Raw genomic sequence first — 22724 nt, 5'->3', positions numbered from 1 at the left:
GTTACCGTAGTTTTAGTTATTTACTTGCAGTTGTGTGTTCGTATATAAAGAACTTCATTATAATCTGTCAAACAGCAAAACAAAATATTCTCAATTGATTATGAGGTTGAGCTTTTTTTTTTTTTTTTTCCCTTCAATTTCTCATAACTACAATTATATTTTTGCCCAATATGAGCAGTATAAAAGCAAAACTCAGCAATTAATTTCATAGTTTGTTAATCTTTGATCTTTTGTCATTAAAAATAATATATTTTTTAAAAGTGTAGAAAACAGAAGGAGGAGAAAGAATCTCTGGTGAAGTCAGTCATATATATGAACATTTGGATAAGATCTATTCAAGAAAAGTACACTGGTCTTATAGAGATTAATCATTTCTCTCTTTGCATTCTGAAACTGAGTTATTTTTCTCAGACCACCTCATTCACTGTTGAGTGGTCTGTTCACAGGATGACCCCTCTTCCTCCAGCATTTGTGCTTTAGGCCAGGGCATTTCAGGAGGAAACTATGTGCATAGCTATCGGCACTGAGAAAGAATTCAGAAGCACTGTGCAGTTGTTCCTGTACTCCATGGAATCTACCAGTGTATGTAGTCCCTGTTCTGTTAGTTACAGGAAGCATTCCATGGAGTCATATCTGGACTAATATTTAGAACTTTGTACACCACGTTTTTTGACATGCATATGTTGATATTGTTGCAATTAAATTCTTTTTAAAGAGAAACCATGTGACTACCCAGCTGTAGATAATATCATATTGAGTAGAAGCTGGCGACAGAATTACTTTCCAATGAGGATTGGGCAGACTATTTACTACCACTGTCGTGAAGGCTACTTCACCCCAACTGAACAATACTGGGTTCAGATTGTCTGTTCTCAAGGGGGCTGGAAGCCAGAGCCACAATGCCTCAGTAAGTACATTTATAAAATATGCTTAATTCTATTTTGGTTATTAATGGTCTGTGCAGGAGAAATTGTACTGTACAGCTTAGCAGCTTATTAAATTGTAACTGCTTTAGCTGATCCCTGGAACTGCACTCAGGCTGTTTTCCAATGTTCTTGGCTTAAAAAATCACCGGATAAAGTGACACTGCAAAGTGAATAAGTTTGAAATTAAACATTTGGATTTGGGTAATTCTTTACACCTGCAGCTATCCCTGAGATTTAGAAAAATTAAGGAGAGTAAGAATTAGGATATGCTTTTCCTCTCTAGAGTCCAGGTCACACACATGCATCTGCTTTCTTTTGTACACACAGTGACGCATACAGATACATTCTTTTCCATGTAAATGTATTATTCCTTCAGTGGCTTGGGTGCAGTGTCTAGAGGTTATTATCTGGAATCCACTGCCTTGTCCTTTGGGATAACCTTTGGGGAAAGGTGGAACACTTTTGAAATAAGCTGAGAGTAAGAATGTCTGCAAATAAGAGATCAAGATGCACTGAATTATCATTCAACTATGGGAAACAAATTTAAACCAGTGAGCTGAGGACTCACCCATAACCCATAACTCTCACAATGCATATCTTCAGTCTCAGTGCAGTTCCTACCTACCAATAGAACCTGAAGGATCAACTAAAGGTTGAATTTTCTTCTCTTGTCCTTGGTGGACAGGAAATCAATGCAGGGAATGAGCAGAGTTGTGCCCAGTGGAAACAACCAGTTACTCCAGTAACGCTGCCACAACATTCCTTCCATCTGTCTAAGCTCTTGGGATACAGGATGCTGTAGGGGCAGCGTGCTTAGCTGTTGATAAATTCTCTAGAGCTGGTTTGAGAGGCTGATGCACTTGCACAGGGATAGTAAAATTGTCTGGGATCAAATGCCTAATGTGTCTCAGCACAGACATCAAAATTTGAGAGACTTAGCAGAGTATACCAGAGTTGTTGTACGTGACACTAGAGGCAGTGAAGTTAGCCAGCCTTGCTTATTTACTACAGTAAGGACTTTAGTTTACTAGGCCAGTTCTTAGTGCTTTATGAAGCTCCTGTTTTTGTGATACAGTGATTACAGGGCAGTGAAAGGAAACATGCTTTGATTCAGATTTGAAAACTGATGTTCTTTTGGGGATAGACACAAGGATAGAAGGAGGCTTTTTTGGTAAATCTCTTCCTAGGAATTATTTTACTGCAGTTTTGGCTGTTTTTATTAATGTGGTTAAATGTACTTACTTTTATTCTTTAGAAATATGTGATGTCAAGCGTGTGGAAAATGGTGTTATCCAAAATAATTGGAGAAGTTATTACAAAGAAGGTGAAAGAGCTAGATATTTCTGCAATACAAATTATCGTACTGACAATGAAGATGGTGAAATTATGTGCACAAAGAATGGCTGGTCACCTACTCCAAGATGTATCCGTAAAGGTGAGTGTGCTTACTTTTTGTCACAGTTTCTAACTGAAACCAATAAATCTATGATTACATTACCCATTTTAATTCCTCACCACTAATTAGTGCAACTCTAAGTCTCAGTGCCTCTGTACAGCCTATCTGTAATTTCTTGTCTCTTTTCAGTCTCTAGCTATGCCACTTGATCCCTGTATCTCTTGTTTGCTATCCAGTTTGCTATCCGCGCCTCCGGAAAAAAAGAAAACAGGGGACCCCAAAATAATTAAAACAGTGGCACCGATCTGAGGAGAAACAAACTAATTTACGAAGTATATTATCGGAATGCAAGATAACACACTATAATACAATATAATCAGAATTGAAGCTAATAAATATAATGAGAGAGAGAATGTCTGAAAGGGTGGATTGGAAGGAGGGAGGAACGGGAAAGTTACCTCTTCTAGAACTGTTTCCAGCTTTTGAACCTGACTTGAGCCAAGCCTGAAATTGCTAGAATGCCTGACCAGAATTATGAATTCCTTAGATAATGATTTTATGCGCACGAATTCCATCTCTCAGACTGTCAGAGCATTTTTTTTAGAAAACAACTCCAGCATGAAAGAGACACCTGTGATAGAAGGTTCTCAACAGCCCCTCGCTAATATTTTGGCATAGCAGTGAGGAAGCAAAATAAAACTACGATTCCTATTGTTAGCCAGTAGTGGACATTACTGCAATAAACATCAACAAATTATCAATGGAACTTAAACTTTTGAAATGGTTACACTGAAGTATCATTAACTCTGCTCCCAACACTCAAATTCATCTTGTAGCATTTCTCAAAGGCTTTGTACACTTTATCTTTATAAGTGCCATTGTTGCCATTTCTTATTGTGTTCATATCTTGAAATGAAGGAACTCTTTGCAGAATGATTTATTAGTGCACAATTCAGTATACTACAGAAGTTTTCTCCCAGATACAAGGCCATAACTTCTAAACAAGAGGATGGATTTCCACCCAGTTAGATTGGCTCATACAAGGTATTCCAAGTGATGTGAAATCAGGCACAACACCAAGTCCATCTGCAGTGGTGGTTTGTTGTGCAAGATGGAATCCTTTGATATGAGTTTGCTTAGTCCTGCAGTATGTGCACTCTGAGGGATTTCTCTTTAGTAGAACTAAGATCTTAGTTGCACATGATGATGATCTCTGGAGTGTCCCACTTGCAATAGGGGCATAACGTCCTCCTGATGCATGCAAAATGCATGCCTAAGAATTTTGTTTCTGCTGAAAACCAAATGCAGCCATATAGTCTTGGAATGTCGAAGAACAGTTGCAAATGAAATCCCTGCCCAGCCTTGCACCAGTTGGTAACACTGAATTCTGACTTTACACGCTTTGGTTGGATCCCAGAAAGGGACCTTAATGCAGAGGCAGAAATAATCATGTTCTTAAAAATGTTCTAAATCCTACTGCTGTCTTCATTTGTCCTCCTTATTCTAGATATTACATGTATGCCATTTAGCAACGAGAAGGAATTCTGTCTTTCTCTTTCAGAAATGTGCCAGTGGGTTGATCTGAGGAACGGCTATTTCGTGAAGAGAAAGGCAACATTTGATATAGGGGAAACAGTCACCTATAGCTGTTACAGTGGCTTTGTAACTCCAGAAAGACAAGAAACAGGAGAGATACAATGTCAAAAGAGTGGCTGGTCTCCGCCTCCAAAGTGCATCCGTGAGTAGCACTCAGGCTTCAGAGTTCCCTGCTGCTGCCGCTGGTAAAAATGAGATTTCCTACGCACTCTGATTTTCTTCATCCATACTGGTATAGTTTTCTTACTGAATGGAAGGAGAGTCAAAAAGAGGACTGAGCCTCCAGAGAGGAACTTTTCTGAGGCTCCAAGAAATAAAGACAGAAAGCAAAAGTGAGTAAGCAGGAAAAAGTATCTCCTGTCTTCTAGGTGAGCTACCTTTTTGGACCCTCAGTGGCATAAAGTATGTTTTACTGACCTTTCCAGTGATTTTAGGTGCATGCACACAAACTTAATCCCAGTTCTTTCATCTTGTTGACAAGAAGATGAACACCTTTCACACTTGTCAGGGACAATTTATGAAGAAATGCCTATCAGCCAAGCGATCATGCCAAGAACAAGTCAGCAGACTAGTGAGAAACATGTTTCATTATTTGAAGAGATATTATCATTGTGCATAAAAAAAAGAAAAAAGGTTAGGCTGTACTTTCTACTCCAAGGCTAGAAACTACATTTTTAAAAAAGACTGGAGTACTTTCTTATGAAAATAGTTTTGTTCTTGTTGACTTTCTCTTAGAAGCCCTATCCTCTCCTGAACAGGAGTATAGGATAAAAAAGAAGATAATTGATCTTCCAGTGTTACCATGTTGCCATGTTGACCAACTTTAGCTAATATTTTGCCTTATATTTTAGTTTCAGACTATGTTTACCCAGAATTTTATTTATTTATTTATATATTTATTATGCCCTCACAAATGTTCATGGGCAAAATAAGTAAAACTATTTGATTTTACATCATTAAAATAAGAAGAAATAGTAGAAGGAAAAGAAGATGAATACAATAAATATTATGTGAATACACTACCCATGATATTCTACATTTATGTGCTGACATTGCAGAACTTTTATTGTTTTAAATATCCCCGGTCATTCTGTAGAACCAGCACCCACTGCAGTATAGAAATGGTGGCTCAAAAGAGCAAATTTCAGGATCACCAAATGCACTAACTTTGTTTCATTTCACAGAATCCTGTAAAACACCACAAACTCACGTTTCGACTGACTATGCAAGGAAAAATATATACCTGCCTGGAGATATAATTGAGTATGTGTGTCATGAGCAATATCAGACTGCAGATAACATGCCAACTGGTACTACCAGGTGTGATGTAAATGGTGAATGGAAGCCAGCACTGCAATGTGTCGGTAAATACATTTGTACTCACTAACCATTGTAACTGCGCACACTGTGAAGCTTTATTCATTCCTATGCTTTTGTTCTAATTAGTGTTAAGTGATGATAAAAGTGTGGCTGCCTGCTCCCGCCTCTCCTGCCTGGCTGCTGTAGTGCAGCCCGGCGTCCCAGGGGGAGGGGGCCTCTGCCCAGACCCAAGGGCTGCAGGTGTCACTTCCATCTTAGTGGGTTCAACTACTAATGAAGCTGAGCACAAACCCCAAAGGCTCACAGACATGGGGCTCTGACACAGCCACACAGGATGCCACAGACAGGAGGCTGCCTTCTACAGTGCTTACATACAGGACTCAAGTAAAACATAAACATAGACCAGCTATGTCCTCTTTCTTCCTCCTTGCCAGATGAGAGAGACAGAAGTTTACCAGCAAAGGCACAAATGCAGCACTCTGGGTTCTCAAGCATGCATGCGTTCGCTCGCCTCCCTCACACCAGTGTTTCTCTAGTGGCTGGTTTTTGGGATGCCACAGTGGCTGGAATTTAAAGACTCCCACTGGCTGAGATATCTGGCACCTGAATCCAGGAGTGCCTACATCCTTGGTCTGATTTAAGGAGCTGTCAACATTTTTTCACTGGCACATATACAGGTCTCACCAGTAGCCTGCACTCAGACCTTGCTGCATGCAAACACATGGAGTTGAAAGTAAGAGTATGCAGCAAGATAGACAAGAAAAGATGTAATGAGAAGATAAAAGATGACAGGGTGGACTGTGGTGGTCAGGTTCAGGGCTCAAGTAGATGAGCATACTGACCTGCACAGTTTACTTGACACTTCAATGCCTTTTTCTGTTTATTCCACTTGTTGGGATCCCTCTGCGTGACCATTCGTGGACTTGCATAGCTGTGCTGATTTCCACACTGCTCCTTATCTGGGGTCCCCCTAGCTCAGGGTCTTATCAGCTGCAAAGTCTAGATAGATTGTCCCAAAAGCGTTGCCTGTATTTTCCTGATATCCAATCAATTAATGTAACTGGGAGGCAAGTTTCATCACTGTCTCCATGCTTGTTTTGTCAGATCTGTATATTTTGTATATTTCTGTATGTTTCTGTATATTTAGTTTGTTTCCCACTTTTCCATTTGTAGTAGCTCATATATTTTCTGTAGGTTTTGCAATATACCATGGAATATTCTTTCTTCACAGCAATAGAATGTGAACTGCCAGTAATGTCCAGTAGAGATGTTGATCCTGCAAAGAGCAGATACTACAATGGAGATGTTGTGAAATTCAGCTGTGTACGTAATTATGTAAGAGTGGGCCCTGCTTCTGCTCAGTGCTATTACTTTGGATGGTTCCCATCACCGCCAACATGTAAAGGTAATTCCTCTGTTGACTTTATTGTGGTAGGATATGTATGCAAATACTTCGGTCCTGAAGACTTTTGTGGGCACGTTCTTTAAGTCAGTCTCATACCCAGGAACAATTATTGCATTGTTATCTCTAAAAAGGCGAGCACTGGTTTTCCTCAGATCATTTGTTAATGTTCTGCTGTTTTATGTGGAAGAAACCAAACAGTTGAATTTTCACAGTTCACTTTTCAGCATGTCAAAACATGGAATGTATCTAGAACATCTGCCTGATTCTGATAACCAGGCCACATGTTTTTCTTGTTGTCTTTATCCTCTTAGCTTCACTTAAATGGTTTGCACAAAACTTCACTCAGATTATTAAGTGTAAAATACTGCTTATCCAAAAAGGCATAAATAGGGTGCGATATGGCTGCCAGAAATTATTTGAGTACAACCATCTCTTCCTGCACCCTAAATAACTTTTGCCACTGCCTAGCATTGGTACTCATCAAAGACTTTTTTTCTATGCTGTTTTCTCTGATCATGTGACATTTAAAGGGGAAAAAATGATTTTGGAGATGACACACAGCTGAAACCCAAGGGAAAGAAACTCGGTGAAAGTTTTTACTACAAATTTCCTCAATTTCATCCTGTAGGATTAACAGTTTCCTGCAGAAGGGAAGATATATGCCCCTACTCTTCTCACCATGCTGATGACAAAGCACAACTTGGTGGAATCCGAAAATAATTTTTTTAGACCACGCTTTCCATGAGAAAGATCAAAATGACAAGGGCATTCAAATTTCTCATCCCTCTTCCTTCCTGCTTACTCAGTCATTTATGTTGTTGCCTTTCATGCCCTCATTCTTCTTTTCACTCAAATTTTTGCATTTGAAAACAAGTGTTTTTTTATGTAGTTGACTCTTTAGCTCAAAACATATTAAGCTCTCTTGGCAGGCATTCACTCCATCAGATGTGAATTCCTTTAATATACAGTGCACAGCACTGCATGGATGAATAGCGTTTCACTGTTACTTGTAGAATATTTGCTTTTTTATTCCATGAGAATAGTGTAACACAGGTAAGTGGAGTCGATGCCCATGTGATGCTTTTCTTCCATTAAAAATGGATTGATTTCATGAACCACTTATTTTATCATTGCTGGAAACTGATTGTGCACAGAAGTAAGAGAGAAAATTGAGCCAGCGTAAGTCATCTCTGTGAGCTCCACCCCAGCATGTATCTAAACAGACATAGGCATAAAATAATGACCTGTTCAACCTTTTCTATATCTCTTTTTTAATTTTAAGCAATAAATTAGTCGCTGTTGTTGTTGCACTTAATATGTAAGTGTGCTAATAGTCCTGACTGTAGTGTATATTTTTGATCTCTTGATTTCAGAGAATCCCAGAGGCTGTGGACCTCCACCTGAAATCACCAATGGAAATGTTACTGGCAGCTTTCTGGAATGGTATCCACATGGGAACAGAATGGAATATGAATGTGACACTCAATTCAAATTGGTTGGATCAAAGGAAATAGAATGTTTGGATGGGCAGTGGTCACCTCCTCCTTCTTGCATTGGTAATCTACCTTCTACTATGTATATAAAACTATGGTGATGCAATACAGAGATAATAAAATGTGAATTAACTATAGCCATCTGTTCACTAGAAAAAAAAAAAAAATTGCTTCTACAGTAAAAACAAGAAAAACCTTGTATAGCTGTTGTGGAAACTTCTTCAGTGAAGGATTCCCCTGATACAGCTGCCCCTGTTTTTCACAGAGCTTGTGAGAACATAATCGCTTCCACAAGTATTTATTTTATTGAACTGTTCAGGAGATTCTGAAGCTAACTGTGGTGGAGGTCTGGAAACAGGCAGAGAGGAATGTGCCATCACGTGGATATCTTTCCTTAGAAACGGAGCTAGAATCCATTAGCAAACTTCTTCAGTATTACAGAGGTCTCGAAAGTCTTGCAACTACCTTGGGAAATCTGGTAATCTCTGGCTTCTGGATTCTGACACATCTTCCAAAAGCAACACCGATGTTTAAAAACTGTATGACTGCTCACATTTTTTCAATACTTGATCCACACAGAACAGGTTTTGTGCACAAGCTGAGAAGTGTGTGATCCAAGCTTGAGTGCAGAACTTTTCAAGTCCAGTTTCTAAGTTTGCCCTGGGTCTTCCCTTTCCTCCGGTGGAAGACAGTTTTATGCATCTGTTCTATTTACATCCCCCTTTTCCTTCCTCATAAGGACTACTCATACGCTGCACTCATCTTTGCAAGCCACCAACCTTCGCTGTCCCTAGCACAGCAATGATGGCAGCCCGCAGCACAAACTACAGTTATCACAGAGAGGAGACAACTCTGCAGCCCCTCTAATCAATTCTAAGTGATATTAGACAGTTCTTGTAGTAATGCTAATTGAAATTGTACATTACAAATGTGTAGGTATATGATTGAATGTAATTTTTGATTGACCAGAATAAAGGATCCAGATGAGTTGGATTAACTGAAGGTTTTCTTACACTTTAGGATTCATGTACCTTTGTAAAACTGTTTGGGAAATTAACCTTAGCCGAAATGACTCATGGAGTACATCCTGGAGTTATCTCAGTGATGGAAAGGAAAGAAATTTAGTCAACTGACTAAATTAAAGATGTACCCCAACTGTGTAGAAGGTTATTCAAGACGTTTAATTAATGGGAGCAGGTTTTACTCACCAAATGCAAAATGAATTATTTTATCTAAGTTCTTTTGGACACTCATATGTGACATCAATACTTTGTGGAATATTTCTGTTCTTTTCAACAGAAGACAAAATGCCATGTGGATCACCTTCTTCTTTCTTGAATGTTGTTCTTCACCAGCAAGATCGAGTCCAGTTTTCTCATGGCGATGAAGTAACCTATGGATGTAAGCAAGGCTCTGGGAATGCTAGCAGAATGAGAACAAAATGTCTTAATGGGGAATGGAAGCCTTCACCTCTTTGTAACGGTAATCTTCTTTCGTATTTCCGTAATATTTCAGTTATGAGTTTAACACTGTTATAGTCATGGTTTCAAGGACTTCGGGAATCAATAGGTAACTTGAGGTACTATAGTTTCTCACATCTCAACAAAAGTTTTTTTTCATTTCCTCCTCTTTTAAAAGTTAACATAACACATCCTTCATCCTGGAAAGACTATGGAGGTACAAATTTGTAAACACTGAGTAGTTTTGGGGAAGGGAATGGATGGTTACACAGTGGTTAAAATCCAATATGGCTGCTCCACGTCTTTCACCCTACAGCAGTAGTTTTGTACTCATTTGCCTGTGTTTCCCAGCAATAAGGACCCTTCAGAAACTTCAGACATACCAGCAAAAAAAGTCACGTGCATGTTGTGTTAATTAAATGAAGATTTATATCTCTGGAAATTAGAAATAATATTAATAGCCTCAGTGCGCTGGTTTTACCTTATCCTTGTCATTTTTATGTAGATTAGTCCATTTCTGGTCAGTGGTTTTCTCTCTTTTTTTCTCATGCAGTTTCACAGCTTATAAACTTTTAAAAGCAAGCTGTCTAAAACAAACCTTCTGCCTTAAGAGGAAAAGAAGCATTGGAGTCAGTGATTTTGTTTATAAAAAAAAAAAAAAAAAAAGTGATAAAAAGTGATACTGTATAAGAAAGCGTCTTGGCTGTTTAAATTACTCTGGGACTTTAACAAAGATCAATATGGTATTATTAGCGCTATAGTATTATTATGTATTATTAGTATTAGTAGCATTATACTATTAGGCATCATATTCATTTATGATATTATATTATTAGTTCTCCCTTTCTTTAGAAGTGATGTTTTTTATTCATTGATGATTTGGATACATTGTAACTTTATTTACAATTATTTTGAGGACTGTATCTGGCACAAAACACAATCTGCTCAGCTTTCACACACTGCTCCCGAGAGCCTTCTCTTCTCCAAGCTAAACAAGCCCAGTTCCCTCAACCTTTCTTCATAGAAGAGGTGCTCCACCTCTGAAGGAATCTTAAGAGTTACTTCAAACCACAATAGTGAAACAAAAAAACAAAAACACGCAAACAAAAAAAAAAAACATTTTCATATGGATACGTATTAGGAAAATGGTGACTTCTTCGTTATGAATGCATGCATACATATTATCTGAACCAAATCTGTTCTTTAACTACTTGTGTTGATTTTCTTCAGCCCCATCTCATCAGTGTGTACGTCCAGAGGATATTGTGGTTGTACGCACTGGTTCTCCCAGGAAAGCAAAGGAGACTGGGCTGCATTTAACATATAAATGTAAGCCAGCTGACAGACAATTTAAACAGGCAACTTGTGTGTCCGGAAAATGGTCTCCAGAGATTCAGTGTACAGGTATGATTTTAGATTTGCATACAATTTCTTCTCTTTTGTAGGCACGGTAAATGCTCGTCATTGAAGATTCTTAGCATCTCTGTGCCATGATCAGTAACAGAAATGCTTACATTCTTGTGTATATATATATATATATATATATATATATAATTACATAGTCATGTGAACTAATTAAGGAAATCCTTTGAACAGCAAATTAGATTTAGAAACTCTATTTAGTGAAGCAGACTTAATAGTATCTACTCTGACAGTGGAATCATCATCACTGTCACTTTTGATGTGAGAAAAGTTCAAAGATCTTATATTGCTGAGTTTTCTTTTTTCCTTCCCCTTTCCCAGTCCTCCCCCAGTGAAACGGAAAAGAGAGGCTACCGGTTTATGATAGGAAGGCAATTTTGAGATAGAAAAAGACACCCATGGTGTATATTCTTCTGAGCACGCTTTCTGTGAAAACATGTTGAAAGCATTGTAAGCATCTGAGAGCAGCTCTAGTGTTTTTCAAGCAGAGCAAAATGATCATGCTACTAATTAAAACTTGAGACAGCTACTGAAGAGATGTCTACTGCTATTGTTTTCTTAGCTGTTGGTTACTACTGCAATCTATGACGAACTGTTATGCTTCATCTTCTGTTCTGTTATGAAATGAATGCATATCTTTAGATGAGAATACATGCCCACCTCCACCACAGCTGCCTAATGCTAAGAAGATACCGATCGGAAGAAATTACAAGAATGGGAGTAAAATAGCTTTTTCATGTCTGGAGGGTTTCCATCTCATCGGTGCAAGTGAAATAACATGTATAAATGGGAAATGGCAGTCACCACCATACTGCGTTGGTCAGTAGTATTTGTTTTTCTCTTTATTTTATAATGAACTTCTGTGTTGTGTACTTGCAGTCATCATTAGCGAAAAGATGCTGTTGTTTTTGTTAGGACTGTCACAAACAGGTAATTGTACAGATAAGCAATGGAATGTAAGTTGGTTGGAAAAAAATGGAGTTGAACTGTTAAGCTGTAGGCTTTTTTATTCAGATAGATGTATCTGAGATGGCACATAACATTTTCAGGCAATTCCTCAAGAGCTGTGTGTTTATTTGTGTAGCGTACTTCAGTGTGGAGTGTCTGTTGAGCAGGAGGTTTTAAATTGTGTCCTGGTGAATCAATTGAGAATTTTGGATGGAGTGGTAGCACTTTCTTTTTTTCTGTCTTTGCTCTTGTTTTTTTCTTCTATTTTTTGTGTCTTCTTCTTGAAATACAAGTATAAGCAATATGACATAACTCTATATGTCTGTCCTTAGGAATCACAGAATGTTTTTTGTTGGAAGGGATCTTAAGAATCATCGAGTTTTAACTCCCTGCCGTGGGCAGAGATATCACCCACTAAGTCAGGTTCCCCAAAGCCAAATCCAGCCTGGCCTTCAGCATTACTGAGGATAGGGCATCCACCGATTCTCCAAGCAAACTGTACAGTATCTCATCACCTCTATTGTAAAGAATTTGTTTCTAATATCTGATCTAAATTTCCCCTCTTTTATTTTAAAGCCATTACCGAACTTTCATTATCTCTCCATTCTCTGATAAAGAGCCCTTCCCCAGCTCCTCCTCTAAGAATTGGAAGGCCATACTGAGAGCTCCTGGAGCCTCCTCCAGGCTGAACAAGCCCAATTCCTTCAGCCTGTCTTCACAGGAGATGCTGCAGCCTTCTGATTATCCTCGTGGCCTCCTCTGGACCTGCTCCAACATGTTCATGTCCTTTTTGTGCTGGAGGCCTCAGAGCTGAATGCAGTGGGCTGAATGCAGTAACAGAGTAAAGCAGGACATCACCTCCCTTGCCTTGCTGGCCATGCTTCTTTTGATGCAGCCCAGAATACTGTTGGCTGTCTGGACTTTAAGCGCACGTTGCCAAGTTTTTCATTAACCAGCACCTCCAATACTTCTCTTCAGGGCTGCTCTCAATCTCTTCTCCACTTAGCCTGTATTTGTGCTTCATATGCTGAGGAATCTGTAGGCCAATGGTTAAAACATTACCAATACAGATAATCTCTTACGAGCAGAAGTTCATTAAGAGATAGAAGAAAGTGTCTTCAGAAGTGGATAGGAAATAGAAATACGGGACAAATGAGGTGCAAGATAGTGACTCGTGCACAACGTGCCAAGTGAATCTTTAAACTGAAAAATTTTGGTGCATCGTGCTGGTTTTTTTTCTCTGTTCTTGCTTGTGAGTTTCCACTTCTGCTGATAAGTGGCAGACATAGAGAAGAATAGAGAAAAATGTTTGAGCTGTTCATAAAATAAATGTTCTGCAATAAAATTTTCAGTCCCCGTTGCTGAACAGGAAGTTTGATTATTATTAGATCCTTGTCTCGTAGAATTGAGTAGAAATGTATGCTTTCAACTTGATGCATCAATTAATAAATCTAATTTACTGGTAACTGAAAATGAATAATTCATGTTCACTCTGCAAGTGAATAAAGTATGGGCACAATCTTGACTCAGGAAGGCTTAGTAGATGTTTGATCCATTGTATATCTGGGAAAGTAGATTGCAGTTCTTAATAAGTTCTGATGCTCTCCTTTTTTTTTCCCCCGCTTTGGCAAGAAAATCTCCAGGATATTGGTACAGTTTTGTGAGTTGTGGACAAACTTAACTTAGTGAAAATTCTAGAAACTCACATTCAGTATCCCAAAAATGTGACAGTTTCTTTTGCTTCTCTGCCTATGATTTTTAACCTGTTCTTGTTACTAAGTTTTAACTGTATCTTCTTTGTATGAAGTGGCATATGGCTCTAACTTGGGTCAAATCAAAAGACAAAAAACCCTTGTAGGACGGAGAAAGGAAAGAAGTTTTGCTTTGTGAACCGTTTATATTTATTTATCTGTCTTTCAAGACACTTCATTTTCATTTGGAGGGAGGTGATCCTCCCCCTGTACTCTGCCCTGGTAAGGCCTCATCTGGAGTACTGCGTCCAGTTCTGGGCTCCCCAGTACAAAAAAGACAGGGGTCTCTTGGAAGGAGTCCAGCGGAGGGCCACGAAGATGGTGAGGGGCCTGGAGCATCTCTCCTACGAGGAAAGGCTGAGTGAACTGGGTCTGTTCAGCCTTGAGAAAAGAAGACTGAGAGGGGACCTGATCCAGGTCTATAAATATCTAAGGTGTGGGGGGCAGAATGGCGAGGCCGGACTCTTTTCAGTGGTGAGTGGAGACAGGACAAGGGGAACCAGCCGGAAACTGCAGCATAGGAAGTTCTGCACAAATGTGCGCAAGAACTTCTTTACAGTGAGGGTGACGGAGCACTGGAACAGGCTGCCCAGGGAGGTGGTGGAGTCTCCTTCTCTGGAGATGTTCAAGACCTGCCTGGATGCCTACCTGTGCTACTTGGTGTAGGGAACCTGCTTTGGCAGGGGGGTTGGACTTGATGATCTCTGGAGGTCCCTTCCAACCCCTACAATTCTGTAATTCTGTAATTTGGATTTTCTTTTCAGTCTTAGACTGCATGTATCTTTGTAATATTAATTGTTTTATCTTATTGTTTATCTTTGTGTTTTAAAGAAAAACCCTGTTCACCACCACAACTTATAGAACATGCTGATGATTTCAGGCTGGTAAATCAAAACTTAAAACTGGAAAAAGAAGGGAAAACAGTTTATCTATCTGGTGCTATAGTGAAGTTCATTTGTCAATCTGGATTTGAGTTAGAAGGACCATCAGAGATAAGTTGTTCAATGGGAAACTGGAGTTCATCTCCTATGTGTTCAGGTAACGTCAAATAATACTTTTCCTGAAATGTGCTTAGCAGTGAATTTGAAATACTTTTAAACTGGAGTTGACTAGTAACAACAGTTTAGTATTTTAAGTACTCCTGTGGTATTTTTGCAATCTTTATTGTTTATCTCTACCAGATAAGTCATGGGCACATCCTTATCACACAAGGACCTGTTTTCTACAGGGTCCACTAGTGACTGGGAGTTGCTTTGATGCTTCAGCGATGGATATCACTTCTGTGTAGCAAGGGACAGAAGACTTTACCAAACTTTTCTGGCATTGATAGGAAGAGAATCTAAATCTTTACAGTGACTAAAGTGTATGCCTATTTAGGGGACTAACATGGAAGTTTCTTCATGCTCTCTTCTATACAAAATCTGCTGTTATTGACTGTGCTAGTTAGAAAAAGCATCTGTTTGGTCAGAAAAATAATCTCATCCTGTGTGTATCATATTACCATAAGCATCAGATTTGCATATCTTTTCAGAAATGTCCTGTGGAAGTATTCCAAATGTTCTAAATTCTGCAATTGAAGGCAGAAACAAGGAAGTGTATGAGCCTGGCGAAACAATTCGCTACCAGTGTGATGAAGGATTCGAGGCTGTTGGTCTCCCAGAAATTATTTGCAGAAAAGGAAATTGGTCAAGACCCCCATTATGTGAAGGTGCGTGTTCTATTTCTAAAGTCTGTAATCCTTTTAGTCTTTTAAGACATTCATTAAAATAATACCCACCCACACATACAAGTGAGTCAAAACAATGGAGTCAATCACTGGATTGATTTGGATGGGATGCTACAACACCTTTTGTCTGGTTTCTGAGAACCATTGAGTAGAACTGAAATCTTTTCCCCTTCTGGGCTGAAGCTAGTAGATGCAATTGAACTCGTTTCTTAGATCTAACAGATAGAAGGTTATGGAGGAAAGGGTGCTAAGTGCAAAGGGATAACTGGTAAGCTAACGTATTTATTTTTACATCGCTAGGAATGTGACTTTCATTATGAAAGTTACCTTCAAAATATTAAAAAGAACACTCTCTGATCCTTTGGTGCACTATGCTGTAGAGCACCAGCCTCCATGTTCAGCTAATCTCTACAACTCCTTTCTGCTTTTCAGTCACTTCAGGCAAAAAGTATACTGTCAGGTGAAGCACTGCAGAATAAAGACCACAGTATCTTTCTTTCCTACCTGTGGAAAACCTGCCTTATGCAAACTGCCTGTCCTCATCGTGAATAATGCTGCCTCTGAACGCAATATTCTACGGTCATCACATTACTGCCCGAGTATTCTTAAATGTGCCTCTCTTTTCAGATGTTACCTGTGAAGCCCCACCTGAAATTCATAGCGCTAATATTATCAGCACTCAACAGCAGAGGTATCTGCCCGGTGCTTGGGTACAGTATGAATGTGACAGAAATTTTCAGATTACAGGTGTAAATTATGTCACTTGTACAAATGGACAATGGTCGCAAACACCAACTTGCAAAGGTAGGAATCTGTGCTTTCATCTTGCCCCTTAGTATAGAGGAGACGGTCTGCTTACCTAAATACTTGAAAACTTGATATTTTAATTTTGTACCACAGCTTTGTACCTACTACTGCTTTCTTGCACAGCACTTGAACTTATTGCTTCTGGAAATACTATGTACATTTTCATTGAAAGCAAAAACCTCTTAAAGAAAAAGGGCATTAAAAAAAATGATGATTTTTCATTTTCCACTATGATACCTGTTATTCCCCAAAATACACTGTGTTATTGGCCTTCTCTAGAAAAATATAACTGTCTGAATGGAAGTAGTAGGGGAGAGATCCAGCCATTTTTTCAGAGGGTAAGCTCTAACTGATAGAGATTCCACTAGAATCTCAGGATGTAAAAACTGCAGATCTGCTAGAGTCTTGAAATGGCAAGAGCGTTCCCACAAAAAGGCAATGTGCTGTCTTCCTTTACCTGCCAAAATCTGTGGCTGGAGGGTGAACTGCTGCTATTTGGCTTTCACATACTTCTGAGGAGTTGACTGCACGTATCTGCCCGTGCAGTGCAGGCTGACGACTTCTTCCAGAGCTCTGCAGTTCATCAGAGGGCCAGCTTGGCTGCTACATCTGTGATTTTTCAGAAATGCCGGGGTTCTCTGGGGAGGGCTGTGGCTTAACTAAAAGAACTTTTGTGCCATAAGGTGTAGCTACAGAAATGCTGGCTTTTTTTAGACACTCTTATTTACACTGCCATCTCCTGAGAGTCCACAAATAAGCGTTCTGCTGCTGCTGTCATTTGAAGTAACACTCCTGCCCACATTCCTGGTGTTCACAGTGTTTTACCCCGGTATGCTCTTGTGGCCAGGAGGAAAAATATGAAAAAATTATTGTGAAGGCATTAGAAGCTCTGGACAGAAATTGTGTGAGCTAGGGAGTAACGAGATCAATTCCCTTACCTAAAATAGGCATAGGGAAACACCTCAATGACTATAACTGCAACTGTACAAGTATCTCTTTTCAGATATGAGGTGTGGACCTCCTCCAGAAATCATTGGTGGTAAAGTTCAAGGTGTTAAGAAGTCAAAGTATTTGCCTGGGGAGACAGCTAAATATGAGTGCTGGAAAGGTTTTCGTATGACTGGAGCTTCCACCATAAGCTGTGAGAATGGGAACTGGACAGAGCTGCCCACGTGCAGAGGTACTTTTCCTGTCTTTCCATCCGGTAGCCTGTTGGCGAGACTGCTATCGAGCTGGCTCAGCGGTATTTACTTCTCCAAATTTCAGTCTCTGAGCTGCAAGTAAGTGCAATGCGATGCATCTGACACGTAAGGACTCCCCAGAGCCCGAGGTCTGCCCCACCATTAACTGAAATTGTATCGTCCAGTGTCATTTGTTCTAGTTTACAGAGAGGTTCACACTTGTCCCTGCTCAGGCATTACAGAGAGCTGGTGGGCATCCAGCTCTGCAGAAAGAGCTGTGCCAAACATCCTGCACTATTGTGTAGGACCAGTGAAAGTCTTCCAGAAAGCAAATGCTCCAGAGATGACAGATGGATGAACTGGTAGTTATGAGTCCCAGCAGTGGAAAAATGAGAAACTTTCGCTCTTCTCCATCTGTCAGATATTTGGTGTCAAGGTGGCAATTTTCTCTGCTTTCCTCTGAGTGTCTCTAAGTATGGGCAAGGTAGTTTACCAAAATATTCAAGGCTAGGCTGCTCCTGCAATTAAACTCTGATGCATTTTTCTCTAAGCGTTAATGTTCTTCCAGGAAAGAGTGGAAAATGTGGCCCACCTCCAGATATTGAAAATGGAGATATTCTTTCCTTCCCAAAGTCAGAATATTCACAAGGTGAAACTCTGCAATATAAATGCCCGAATCTCTACATCCTGGAAGGATCTTCGCAGATCAGATGTATTAATGGGCAGTGGACAAATCCACCGGTTTGCTTAGGTAGGTTTAAAGCATGTGCTGCATGGCCAAGAGCTGTGTTACTGCTCACACTGACTTTTTTTCAGATCCTGAAGGTGTTTCCAATGCACTTCCCTTGTGAAACAGCACTTCTGCTGTGGTTGACAGCAACAAGTCTTCCTTTTATCTAGAAGGAATTTCTTCTCAATGTCAGCTTGTGTGGTCCCCACTGCTGCCTGCAGCCTCTCCTTGCCTTCTCTCACCCACAGAAGGAGGGGAGTTTGGCTGAGCTGCCCATGTGAGGAGATCTCCATCAGTGTGCCAGGCTCCCGCGTTGAGGACACTGCCACAGTCTGCAGGCTGTAATGGGGAGGTTGGGTCTGTCTGAATGCAGTAAATCCAGGGGTGATGTGACCATGAGAAAATGAATTTAAAGACTTGCTGGGATAAGGAGGATTCTGAAAAAAGGTACAGGAAAGCTGAATGCTGCCTGCTGAGTTCCCCTGCCCCAGGCTCTGCTTCCCCTTTGCCCCGTGTGACTCTCACACTGAAACAGCCTCTCCGCAGCACTACACGTTGATTCAACCATCACCTTTTTTCCCCTTCATTTTTGATGAAGATATCTTTCCCGTTGCAAAAAGCAGAGGCTCAGAGCAAAGTCCTGGAAACATTTTGTGATGTGAAGAACCTCTGTAGGGAGAAAAAAATTACATGTGGTGCATCTGTATGAATTGGTGACAATGTTCTCTTTCCTTTTCCCAGCGGCCTGTACAGCGGCTGAAGAAGATATGAACAATAACAACATTGAGCTGAGATGGAGGGACGAGAAAAAGCTGTATTCCGAATCGGGTGATTTTATCGAATTTGATTGTAAAATAGGAAATGTGAAAGACCCAACTTCTTCTCCGTTCAGAGTACAATGTATTAATGGCACATTTAAATATCCACGGTGCAATCCAGGACGTAAGTCTTCTCCATTTGCCATTGTTTGGCTGCTGTTTTTTGCATAGTTAGTGCAGAAACTGAAAGGGAAGCCTTTAGCAAGTGTGCCTGGGGAAGTAATAACAGAGAACCAGGGTGTGGGAAATCCCATAAAGCTGTAGGCCATGGTGGGTTGTGTTTCAGGTGCTGCTGACAAGAGTATCTGAGAGGAAGGGAATCACCAAGTTGCACGCTAGGGTAATTTGTTCTTTGACTGCCTGTCTAATTCCAGGGAGGACTGAAGAGCTCGTGAGTTCCCTGAAAGTGATATCCCTGAAATTGTTTCCCCGACCGTGGCGGGACAGCAAACAATTCCATTGCAGTCTCTCCCAAGCCTGCCTGTTTAGGCAGGGTTTTGCTCCAGTGAGCTTCTCTCCTGGGTTGCTGCCGTGCTGTGACCCCCTTTGTACCTCTGTGGCCTTTTCAGCTCCTCTCTGCTCATACCATGTTCTGATATGTGTAGAGACAGCAGCTGATGCCCATTGCAAGCCTTTGTAGGCTTCTCAGAAGGGAAATCTCTGCTTGTCCCCTTCTACAGTTTCCATGAGCAGGCCTTACTGGATCACTGCTAAAGAGTATGAAATGAGCTTTTTTCCTTCACAGTCTGCATTATATTTCACAAAAGGGAAGCAGAATAAGTGTTTGAGGCACTAATTGGTACCAACTTCTTCAGAGACTTGGCTTCCAGTGTGAGATCTACAGGCAAATCATGAGAATACTTCACGAGGTTAGCGGAGCTTTTTGTTTTCCAGGTGACTGCACAGTGCTTGAGTCAGAAATGGATAAGAACAACATTAAACTAGAATGGAGAAAGCCTTACACCTATCGCTCTAAGGAACGTATTCCCTTTACATGCAAGTGGTTTCGTAGGGCAGTTTCAAGACCGGAGAAATTTAACCCACAGTGTCTGGATGGAGTAATTGAGTACCCTCAATGCACAGTAAGTAGCTCATATGGGAGGGCACAGGGGGCTGTAAAAGAACTGTAAGCAACAGCCAAGAAGGACTGTTGTAAAAAGAGGGTCAGATTCCTTTAATCCCATACCAGCCTGCATCTGTCATGGAGGAGCTGCTCCTGTTCCAAGGGACCTGGGGAATTGAATTCAAGCAGGGAGCATGGTTGGCAACTGCTTTTCTCTGCTCTCGGGAAACGTGACAATATGTCAGCCAGATCTCTATTTCCCCTTCTGTCTCTTTACAATGCAGGAGCATCTGGATATACGGAAATGACATGACTGAGTCCAGCTGGAGAAATGAACTCTCCTTCAACAAATCCAGTGATTTGAGCTCAAGTTTTCCCAGAGTTTCCTGCTTTATTGTGCTTTATAGCTTAGACAGTGTTCTCTGCTGGAATGTGCTAATTCATTTTCTTTATACTATTGGATGATTTTGTTTAAATTTAACCATTTTTTGTAAATTTATTTACATTCTGTAATTGTGTTTACATTTCATCCACCTGAGTGTACTTACTTGTCTCTTGCCTATTCTGCATTGATCCCTGTTACTTTTATTTACATTTTCATCCTGAAGTAGGCTGGCCTCAGTGGCATATTGAGTCAAGAATTAAAAAGCCTGCAGGTAATTTGATTATCAGTGTATTTCGCCTCATCTGCTTCTAGCTTTTTCTCCATGAACATGCCTGGAACTTAGCCTGGGAATGACGGCAGAGTCAGGGTGAGTCTTCTTTAAACAACTGGGGGAATCTCTGGATCACAGAACCCAATTCCTACTCAGGACCTGAGCTTCCATGTTATTTGGTGGAAAGGCAAGATGCTGGGATGCAAGTGACTAACTGGTATTTCTGGATGTAGTTAGGCACAACTCCTTCAGTCCAGGTCCTGAAATGAGACCTGCGATCCTTTTCATTTTTTGGTGAGCTTGCATTGCTGTCTTGATGGATCTGATACGCTTGTGCTTTATTTATTTTTTTGGTAATTGATCCAATGGTGACATATTGCAGCTGATGGATAGGAACAGCTAGTGTGTTTATGTGGCATTGGTTTACTGCTCGTTGGGGAGCATGTTTACTGCCTTTCTTGATAGAGCTTCATAGAAGATACGCTCTTCATTTTTCTTGAAGTTCACTTTTCTAAGAATTTTTTGAAAGGTAGTGTGCACAGCACACGCAGCTCGGTGTGGCAAGGGATGATTCTTTGACCTTGAGATGCCTTCAGTACTGAGAGATTTTTATTTAACTTCACCGAATTCATTCAGCCAAGCTCATGAAAATTAACCAACGCAATATGCTGCATTTGTGTACTGTTAATGGAGTCTAACAGTCTTGGTATTCAAGAGGGGTATAAACATGAGTTGAGTTCTAAGAAAATAGAGCAAGTAAGTAGTACCTGATTTTCCTGTTGTTGCTTTTGCTGATGAGGGAAATTACAGGACAGCTAAAACCTTGCTTTAGTCACCAAATAATTGGACATGATTTCTTGGGATAAGATCTCAAGAGAACAAAGGCCTGCTGACTCCCCTTGCACAGACAGGTCTTTTGTTGCAGGAACTTGGAGAAGAGGGAATCTTTCAGCTGAAGACTAGGATGAATCAATGCTGAAGGTCCAATAGAACAGTAGGGCTCCAGTGTAGGGTGCAAGTACCCCTGCACAAGATAAATCCATTGAGAGTAGCAAGAAGCTATTAACGCTTCTGTTTAGACTATCAAAAAAAAAAAAAAAAAAAAAAAAAAGGAAAAGAAAAAGAGAAGAAATTGAGCTTTAATGCCATTTAATGTACAGATTTGACAGCGGTGATCTCACTCAGTTACTCTGTTAGAGGACCACGGATCATATAAGGCAGAGAAGTGTCCTGGGGGAACAGCTGGTGCTCCATATTGCAGAGGGGTTCCATTTAGCTGTCTGGACTGTGGGAATGAGAGAGAGGTAGACAGTGTATTTTAAACGTTCATATTGAGAAGAAGTGCGTGTTGGGCTTGTTTGTTTGTTTGTTTATCAACTTTGATGAAGCCTCTTTCCAGATGACAGGAAAAGCACTGCCAGTACTTTCAATGCAAAGCGATAGGCTACTGCAGAGCATTATTATTTACTTTATGTGCTCATCTTCGCAGCCTTACAAAATGGCATTCATCTGCCATGTATTGTTACTAAAGGGGATCTCTTCCTCCCCCCCGGCTTCAGCCAGAGTTGAAGATCTGGTAGAAAAACAAATGCATAACGTTGAATGCAATGACAGCAACAGAATGAGAAGAAATCTTGGCAATATGTGAGCAACATTAATAATAGTAACCAGTATTATGAAAACAGTCCTAGTGAAAATGCAGCGATAAGCTGAATACAGTGATATACGATTCATCACCTGTACTGCCTACACAAAGTAACTAAAATCCAAGTTCCACAAACACAAATACTCCTTTTGACATTCTCTTGTGTACAGATGCATTGGCAGAAGCAATATAAGCCTCATAGAATTCTTCTAACATTTGCACACACGGTCTGTTAATATTGTGTTGTACTGCTGTATACTCAGTCCTCAGTCTATAGAACATTTTCTCATTTCCCTCTCTTTTCGACTCAGATTGAACAATGCCACTGAACACTCCTTTCTCAAAGTCAACTGTAGTCATCTTGAAGGTAGGAGGCCACCT

At 40.2% G+C, this 22724-nt stretch overlaps 1 protein-coding gene across 1 annotated transcript in view; it reads left to right on the top strand.

Moving 5' to 3' along the window:
- The window catches only part of CFH (complement factor H), a gene marked incomplete at both ends in the record, with an annotated part of 35033 nt that extends 12687 nt beyond the window's left edge, over nucleotides 1–22346 (top strand). The window contains 17 exons of the mRNA XM_079535843.1: nucleotides 716–907; nucleotides 2182–2361; nucleotides 3884–4060; nucleotides 5103–5282; nucleotides 6470–6643; nucleotides 8017–8199; nucleotides 9436–9618; nucleotides 10827–11000; nucleotides 11661–11837; nucleotides 14549–14755; nucleotides 15249–15425; nucleotides 16071–16247; nucleotides 17254–17430; nucleotides 18000–18182; nucleotides 18903–19103; nucleotides 19874–20061; nucleotides 22230–22346. Coding sequence (XP_079391969.1) covers nucleotides 716–907; nucleotides 2182–2361; nucleotides 3884–4060; nucleotides 5103–5282; nucleotides 6470–6643; nucleotides 8017–8199; nucleotides 9436–9618; nucleotides 10827–11000; nucleotides 11661–11837; nucleotides 14549–14755; nucleotides 15249–15425; nucleotides 16071–16247; nucleotides 17254–17430; nucleotides 18000–18182; nucleotides 18903–19103; nucleotides 19874–20061; nucleotides 22230–22346 — 3047 coding nt within the window. The remainder of the gene's footprint in view (nucleotides 1–715; nucleotides 908–2181; nucleotides 2362–3883; nucleotides 4061–5102; nucleotides 5283–6469; nucleotides 6644–8016; nucleotides 8200–9435; nucleotides 9619–10826; nucleotides 11001–11660; nucleotides 11838–14548; nucleotides 14756–15248; nucleotides 15426–16070; nucleotides 16248–17253; nucleotides 17431–17999; nucleotides 18183–18902; nucleotides 19104–19873; nucleotides 20062–22229) is intronic.
- Nucleotides 22347–22724: the final 378 nt, after the last annotated feature.

This window comes from Tetrao urogallus (assembly GCF_951394365.1).
Source record: "Tetrao urogallus genome assembly, chromosome: 5".
Classification (NCBI taxonomy): domain Eukaryota; kingdom Metazoa; phylum Chordata; class Aves; order Galliformes; family Phasianidae; genus Tetrao; species Tetrao urogallus.
Note: the sequence above shows the minus strand (reverse complement) of the source record. Positions and strands in the feature narration are given on the sequence as shown.